Raw genomic sequence first — 9,060 nt, forward strand, 5'->3', positions numbered from 1 at the left:
GCCAAAAAGTAATATATATATATATATAGAGAGAGAGAGAGAGAGAGAGAGTTATTGCCCTCTTTTTTTGAATGGCCTATCATATCCTTTACCTTCGGCCAGTTTCTCAAGAAGTTGTAATATAATTCTATCTAAATTTTGACTCTATCAAATCTGAATTTTAATAGCTTTTTCTTTCTTCTAGAACGGTTTATATGTTAGGAGTTCGATAATTTTTTACTCATAATCAGAGAAAGTCGTGTCGCAAAATAATTGAGAAAAATAAGTTTAGAAATAGCTAAAAAAAGTAATTTTTGGGTTGTACCTATAAAATTTTTACACCTAGAAATTATAGTGAATATCAAAATTTAATTGTTTCAATCATCAACACGACAATTAAGTTGGGAAAATATATGTGAACCCATATATTAATATTTATGACGATTTAATGAAGTGTTCCCTCGCCTAATTTGCGAGACCTAGGAGGATTTATCCCATATTTGATGGGAATTAAAATCATATTTTTAATAAATTTTGATAAAAATTGATGAAACGAGTGATTGAAAAATTGTGGATCTCAAGAAACGTATGGTTAAAATTAGTTATTAATTTAAATTTAGATTAAATTTTGAATTATTTCAATTTCCTAATAATATATAAAATTTTCCAATAATTGATAGTACAAGGTTGAACTAGTCATTAGTCTATTTGTTTCCCTAAATCCCCTCAACTGTAAGCCAGGTATCTTCTCGTATCCAATAAATCTGACCCTCTCTATCTCTCACTGTACACTATTTTATATATGTGTGTGTGTATAAACAGAGATAATTTTCAAGCAATAAGATTCAGACAAAAAGAAAATCTCTCTAAGCTTCATAGTGACACGAGGAATGGATACGTTCCATTCTCTCTCTAAAACAATAAGCTTTCTCTCTCTTCTCCTTTCCCTCAATCTGCTCTGTGTAGTTGATATTGCTGCTTTCAAATTAGAAACTGTTACATTCAACAAAGGCTTTAGCCATCTTTTTGGTGAAGGAAATATTATTCGTTCTGCGGATGATAATAGCGTTCAACTTCATCTGAATCAATACACAGGCATGCCCTACTCTCTCTCTCTCTCTCTCTCTCTCTCTCTCTCTCTCTCTCTCTCTATGCATACATATATACGTACAAGGGGGTGTGTGTGTGTGTTTTCGGATTTTGCACATGTTTTCTAGTACTTTCATGAACAGAAAGATTTTGCTGACATGCATAGACAGAATTTTTGCTGCTTTTGCGAATTTTGAGGTTTCTAATGTTACTTGTTTTTTACAGGCTCAGGATTCAAATCTTCAGACTTTTACGATCATGGTTTCTTCAGTGCCAAAATCAAATTGCCATCAGAATACACCGCAGGAATCGTCGTAGCGTTTTATGTACGTATGTATATATACAAGTACCCTTTTACTTTGTTTTCTAATTGTATAGTAATTGTATGCTAATTTCAAATATTTGTGATTTTTCACGATCATGGTATTGATCATTAAGAAATATATTAGGCCCCAATTAGGTAGAAATTAAAATTTAGATTTTAATCAAAGTCAAAGTTAACAATTAATGTTGACCTCATATTTTATGAGAATCCACAACTTTTCAAACACACGTTTAATCAACTTTTATCAAAAGTTATTAATACTCTGATTTTAATACCCACCAAATAAGAGCTAGATTCAAGTCTCGTATATCTAAAATTCTAGCCGTCATGGTGGAATATTTGCAGATGACAAATGGAGATGTATTTCGGAAGAGTCACGATGAATTGGATTTCGAATTCTTGGGAAATATAAGAGGAAAAAGATGGAGATTTCAGACGAATATGTATGGAAATGGAAGCACGAGCAGAGGAAGAGAAGAAAGATATTACCTTTGGTTTGATCCTTCTAAAGAATTTCATCGTTACAGCATACTGTGGACCACAAATATTATCATGTGAGTGTTTTTTCTTTACCATTTTCTATGCCTTTTTCAACGTCCAATCGCGGCTGGATGTCAAATTTGACTATTTCAATTGCTTGAGTAACAAAAATTCTAACAAATTGAATGCAAATGATAAAAAGTCACGTATACATGACGGAAAGACGCGTTATATATAGTGGGAATTGATATTGAAAAGGACTAATATGCAACATACAACTAGAAGGTTGAGGTGGGCCCGGGAGGCGGCTAAGTTGGGGTCGGTGGGCCAACCCTTGTATTGCTTGTGTGAAGCCGTGGCGTGGACTGACCCATCTAGTTTAGTGTAGGTCGTGATAAAATCAAGGTTGTCGATTTAGAACTTTCTTTTCTTATTATTCAGAAAAATAGATCTATTGCGACCGATTCAACCTGCATATTAACTTAAACGTAACATCTAGTTGAAATTCAATGACTAGACAAAATTTTCAAATTATGTGGCTAATCACTAACGGAATGTTGATTGATCTTTTTATGCGTAAAGTGATGGTGCAAAATAAAGTTGAAATGATAGATATATTTGACTAAATTTTTGAAAATGAGTAGGGGTTTCACATAATCCCTCTAAAACACATAGTAGGGGAGGAGGATTTTTTTAAATTTTTTTTATGAAGTGAGTCCCACGTTTGGGGCCCATCTGCTATGTGTATTCTGGAGGGATTTTGTGAAACTCTTTCTATACATACAGCAAAATTCTTTGAAAAGAAGCATGATTGAATCACGTTTTACATTGTATGACGCGATTGAATCACGTTTTACATTGTATGACATGATACCACACTACTAGACAGTTTAAAAAATAAATAGTTATTTCACCAATCAAATCTTGTCAACTCAGGTAATGTCAAAGATGTACACTTTTTGGTGCATAATAGGGCTTTTCCCAGCATGATTTGTTGGTATCATCATCTAAGCTGAAAGATTTTAGGCTTTCGCAACTTATTGATGGAAATTAAAATCAAAATTTTAGTTCAAGTTAAAATCAACAATAAATTTTAACTACACATCTCTTGAAGCCCATAACTTTTCAACCACACAATTCATCAACTTCAATCAAAATTTATTAGAAATTCGATTTTAATCTCCACCAAACAGGTACTTAATATCCTTGTTTAATAATACGTAACAAATATAATTTATTATTTGGATGATATACAAAATATTGAATATAAGATACCTTTATAATTGAGTTTATTACAACATTGACGTATTTGTTCTGTGAATAAGTTATACAAAACGTACAACTTTAGTCCACATGTCACCATATATCATTTGATTTTAGGGCTTTTAATCATTCATATTTTTTTAATATTTTGCAGATTTTATATTGATGATGTCCCAATCCGAGAGATAATAAGAAATGATGCAATGGGGGCAGATTTTCCATCAAAGCCTATGGGATTATATGCCACCATATGGGATGCCTCAGATTGGGCTACTTCTGGTGGCAAGTACAAGGTTAACTACAAATATGCACCATTTGTGGCAGAATTCACAGACTTAGCCCTCCACGGCTGCGCCGCCGATCTGCTGGAAGAGGTTGTAACTTCCGAATGTGTTGCTCGAGAAGACGGCCAACTTACAAGCGATGACTATGCTAGTATAACTCCAAAACAAAGGAATGACATGAAAAGATTTAGAGCAAAGTACATGTATTATTCATATTGTTACGACAAGTTAAGGTACCCAATGCCACCATCGGAATGTGACGTGGATCCCATGATGAGGCAGCGGTTCAAGGACTCGGGGCGGCCGAAGTTCGATGAGAAACACCATCGTCGTTCCAAGAAAAGAAGAGAGGTTATGGATGCTAGGAATTACGGGAAACAGGAGGGTGTGTGATTAATACAAATTGTTGTGTGACTGTACATTGGGGATTTTTTTCTTCTTCTTCTTTACTGTAAGGTTGGATATTAATAAACTTATATTTAGAGGGATTAAATTTGATAAGGAATTTCTTGAGATAAATTGTGTCGGAAAAAAAGAGGGTAATTATATTCACACAACATTGTTTCATATGTACATCACATTTTAATTACAAGAAAGGTTTTCAATATTTGCTCATTTTTGCTTTTGTGTCCTCAACTTTTTTCTCGTCGCATTGGCACTCTTAACCTTTAAATAATTAATGCATTTTTTGTCTCTAATTTTGATTTTCATCCAAATATTCTACTAACTTGCATTAAAAAGATGGGAAAATATTTTATTTAACTTTTTGTACTAGTTATTTATTTCAGTTATTTAAAATTACAAAAGGTAAATATATCTTTTTGGCTCTCCTAATAAATATTTTGGACGAAAATCGTCTCTATAGACATAATGTGAAAACTAATAGAGTGTTGATGATAAAGCAAATTTAAAAAAAAGTTGAGAATATACGTGTAAAACTAAGAAAATGCCAGGCATATTCATTGTAATTAAAATGTGGTGTAGTTAACAAAAATTGTACTGTGTATTGTAAAATAATGAGATAATTATTAATGATTATTTAGTGTTATCATGATACATGGATATGTCTTATTTAGTTTAGAAGATCTATTTTATTCTAATTGTAACTCTTATTTTGGATCCTATAAATATAGAGCATTGGTTCATAATAATACACAATTGAGTTTTGACTCTCTATTTTCTTCTCTTATTTTCTCTCTTTCCTTTAGTTTTGTAACACCTTATCAGCACGATTGTCTAAAAAAATTTATATGAAATTAGTTTGAAGGTAGTTGATGAGTACTCTACACTCATGATATTTATGCCACTTAATTTGTTATTTTGCTACTCTTGAGAGTGTTTTAGAGCTTTTCAATGTATGTTTTGATGTTGTGATGTAGGTTGATGAAATTGAAAAAAATAAGCAAAAGTTGGTGAAATTTGAGAAAATTGCAAAATTGTAAGAGATCCAAAGTTCGGGGACTAAAGTGTAAGTATTGAAAAGTATTGTTGAACCTCGCAATGAAGATCTGAGAGTGCTATGAGTCAATTGGATGAAAAAAGACGTCAAAGGGATCAAATTTAGTCAAAATATAATCACAAATCAATTTCCAACCGAAAAGTTATGCCTCGGAGTTTCAGTCTCATATTGAGACTCATTTTTATCATAGAAAACAATCAATTTGATGAATGATTCCTGAAACAAAGTTGTAGTCCTTTGAGTTAACTTTCCAATGCATCTTGAATAATCTCAATTGAATATCGGATACAAAAGTTACGCTAAAAATACTGAAAGATGCGCAATTTACCTTTTCGACCGAACCGAGCGACGTAGCGTCCATCTTGGGCGTCGCAGCGCCCATATGACTGAAAATTAACAGAATAGGCAGCGCCACAGTGCCCATATTTGGCGTCGAGGCACCGGATATGTGGGAGAGCACGTTTTTATGTTTTTGGACTCTTTTATTGGCCCAATTCAACCTTATTTCGTCCAAGACCCCTAACATACCATAAGTACCATTCAAAAACCCTATGTTCGAGAAGAATGGAAGGAGGCAAGATTGAAGAATTCAACCACACAATTTGAAGGAGACAAAAATTGAAGACATTAAAAGAAAGGAGGAGCAACATCAAGGAAGAAGATTGAAGATCTACCCAAAAGACTAGTTTTTTCTATCCTTTTCCTTATGTTGTTTATTATAATTCCTATAATTTTCATTTATTATACCATGAATTAAACAATTTATCTAGGGGATTGATGTAGCCGAATCAAGATTATGGTTTGATGATTTTATAATTATTTCTTTGATTTTCCCGCATATATTTAATTGTATCATGATTTTAATGCTTTCAATTGCCTGATAAACAATTGGATGATTTGATGCTAATCAATTCTGACGCTCGAAAGAGTGGAAATTTAGGCGTGATCATAAGAGTGATACAACATGGAATTTATAGGTTTCGAGAGAAAGTATAAATCTGTGAAGCTTACTCCATAATAGAATCGGATCTTTATTAAATTCTTGATTTTCGATTTTGACCAGAGATGTTAGAATTGGGATCTTGGGTTAATTTCTAATCGGTGCTCGAGAGAGGGAGTTAGAAATACATTAGGATTTTTGCTTTTAAATATGGGAAAATTAATTGAAATAATTTGAATTCGTTGAATCATAATTGAAAGTTAGATGAAATCAATCCCTATGCCTTCTCATTTGATAATTTGTATTCCCCAAATTTGTCACATCTAATCACGTTAGTTTAGTTTAAATAGTTCATTCATAAAACATCAATTCAATCATACATTTATCTAAATAAAGTAGAAATTGCATAATTATAGTACTTAGTGAAAATTAAATACAATCCCTGTAGGTTCGACACTCTTACTTCAATACTATATTACAAAACTAGACACCGTACACTTGTGGTTAAACCACGTTGCATAAAACGCGTGGCAGTAGTCTATATTCAATTTCAAATCAAACATGTTATTTTAATTGCCACATGCATGCATAATTATTTTTTTTCCTTGAGCGTAAGTATTTATATGTATATCTATACTCAATTTTGTAAAACATTTTTTCCACTGCCACAAGCCAATAGATTTATTATGCGTAATGATTACTTCCGTTGCAAATGATTATTTTTCTTCATTAATGCATAATTTTGCGCATGAATTCGTGTTTTCTCTGCTTTTGTGGTATGAATTTTAGATCGATGCAATTAATGTTAATTTTAATATTCTAAACATTTGTATATTTTTTTCACACAATTCTGTCGCCACATCTTTTCTCGAATATTTTACTGAAGAGTATTTTCCAGCCAAACAAATTGTTATAATTTGGAGTACTTTGTCAAATAATCTTTCAATGCCAGATTCAAACATCTTATCAAACGATTACTGTCCTGAAAACAAAGAAATCATATTAAAAAATCATGTAAGAGAAATTCTTACAAAAATTAGATCAAAATCAATTATTGGTGCAAAGAAAAAGTTTGGAACAAATATTGACAATTCAAGATTACAATTAGGGTGTGTTTGATGCACCAAAATTTTCCATGGAAAATGGAATTTCAACAACATTTTCCAACTTTTAAGGTGTTTGATGGGTATATTTTTCCATGGAATTTAAGTTCTTTCTTTTCTTAAAATTTGAAATTTTCTTAGTTTTCCCGGCTACTGTAGCATATATAATTTTTTTTCTTTTTTTTTTTTTGGTTAGCAAAGCTAACAAATTCTAAAAATTATTGTAAAAAAAATTTCCCTTTAATTGACAATTTCCATGTAAAACAAAGTCAAACGAATATTAAAATATAGATAAATATTTTGAATTTATTTTTTGGCAATGGAAACAAGTTTCATCCCCAATACCAATAAAATCTATCCGTTTAATTGATAATTTTCATTTTAAAGAGAGCCAAATGAATACCAAAAAATACTTTTATTTCAACATTTTTCACGTAGAAAATTATACCAATCAAACACAATAATTTACAATTCCCAGGAAAATAATTTTTAGAGAATTCAATTCCCTGAAATTCGTTTCCGATTCAATTCAATTCCATCTTTACAATCAAACGGACTCTTAATGTTTCATGATGAATATTATGCCATTTTTACTGATGAAGAAAAATGGACTCAAACTCAAATTCCTTTGATTAAGAAAATATTTTATGATGAAATATCAATGTCTCAAGATTGTTTTGATGATATTTATCAAGGAAATGAAGAACATTTTCAAGAACCCAGTCCTAAAACGATTGTTGGAGATCTAATAAAATGTTTGACAATACAATAAATTAATGTATTGAAACTATCACTTGTACCATCAGGTTTGAGGGTTTGAGCAATTTGATTTTTCTCTTGGTCAGAAATATAATTGAACCACCAATTATTAAATTGACCAGCAAAACCTTGAATAATATTTTGAGTTGACTCAATTGGAGAAATTCTTTCTTGAATATAAGCGTTATAACAAGCACCCATTCTATATATATATATATATATATATATAACAGGTTTATCAATTTGTGTTTATCAATTATTGCTCATCTATCAACATGTATTTTTTATAAACATAATTTTTTTTTTCCTCTCCGCTGCCGTCGGACATAAACTTGGTCTATGGAACTTGCATCGATTTTTCCAATTTTCTACATACGCAATAAACCTGTAATGTAAAGAATTTAGTTCCAACTTAATAAACATGCATCTTGCCACTGTAAGTATATGTTTGGAATTCGCTCACCTGGAAGTCAAGCATAATTGTCCCTGTAAATGTGTATACATGATTAACTTTTTTTCTGCATAATGAATTTTTATTATTATTTTACAGATGAAGTCAATTTTGTCTTTCATATGGAATTCATGTTAAATTCTACATTTAATTATGCCTTCACTATGGCAAGTATATGTTTGGAATTTTTTTCTAATTCTATATTTAAATAACTTTAGATGTTCAATTCTAAATTCTAAATTCATATTGTATCATTTTATTATTTCTAAAGTATCACAACTTTATAATTAATATCTTAGAAGAAAATTAATTGTAAATCTGTCTATTATGAATGATTTGTTATTGCTCCCGAAGTAGCACGACATCATAATTAATATTCTAGAAAAATATTGATATATTGCTCTTGAAGAAATAATAGTAAAAGACAACATGCTTCCGAAGTAGCACATATTTCGAAGAATATACTATTTACAATTAGTGTTTATCTCTAAAGAAAACACACGTAAATTATGTCAAGTTGATATTGACTATTTGATTAACTATTATGTGACGTTTAATCATATTATTCGAAACTAATTATATTTTCTTTTACTTTATTGTATAGTTAATCAAATGACAAATATCACAAAACGTGAGTTTGCTGCACTTGACATATCTGACAAAAATTATCTATCACGGGTACTCATACTGATATCCTTCTTGTCTCAAAAGACTTGGGAGAGATAATAAAAGAAGGAAATAATGAATCTTTGCAGGATCGTGTAAAAACACTCATCTTTCTTCGTCACCATCTTCACAATGGATTAAAAAATGTATACCTAATTGAGAAAGATCCACAAGTTCTTTGGAAAAATTAATTAAAAGATTTGATCATCAGAGGACATAGTCCTCCTCAAGGCCCGCTATAAGTGGATGCACCTCCGTTTGC

At 31.1% G+C, this 9,060-nt stretch overlaps 1 protein-coding gene across 1 annotated transcript; it reads left to right on the plus strand.

The window, feature by feature from the left end:
* The first annotated feature begins 789 nt into the window (after window positions 1-789).
* On the plus strand, window positions 790-3,939 carry LOC111386844 (probable xyloglucan endotransglucosylase/hydrolase protein 30). The gene is made up of 4 exons (XM_023011330.1): window positions 790-1,074; window positions 1,294-1,394; window positions 1,739-1,947; window positions 3,291-3,939. The coding sequence occupies exons 1-4, from the start codon at window positions 870-872 to the stop codon at window positions 3,811-3,813; spliced, it is 1,038 nt and encodes a 345-aa protein (XP_022867098.1). The 5' UTR covers window positions 790-869; the 3' UTR covers window positions 3,814-3,939.
* Window positions 3,940-9,060: the final 5,121 nt, after the last annotated feature.

Source organism: Olea europaea, chromosome 3 (genome assembly GCF_002742605.1).
Source record: "Olea europaea var. sylvestris chromosome 3, O_europaea_v1, whole genome shotgun sequence".
Taxonomy (NCBI): Eukaryota; Viridiplantae; Streptophyta; class Magnoliopsida; order Lamiales; family Oleaceae; genus Olea; species Olea europaea.

Bases quoted from the DNA above. Each gene is read 5' to 3' on its own strand.
- LOC111386844 (XM_023011330.1), top strand. From the start codon at position 870: ATGGATACGTTCCATTCTCTCTCTAAAACAATAAGCTTTCTCTCTCTT. The intron at 1,395-1,738 runs GTACGTATGTAT...GAATATTTGCAG, and splicing joins GAATCGTCGTAGCGTTTTAT to ATGACAAATGGAGATGTATT. The intron at 1,948-3,290 runs GTGAGTGTTTTT...AATATTTTGCAG, and splicing joins TGGACCACAAATATTATCAT to ATTTTATATTGATGATGTCC.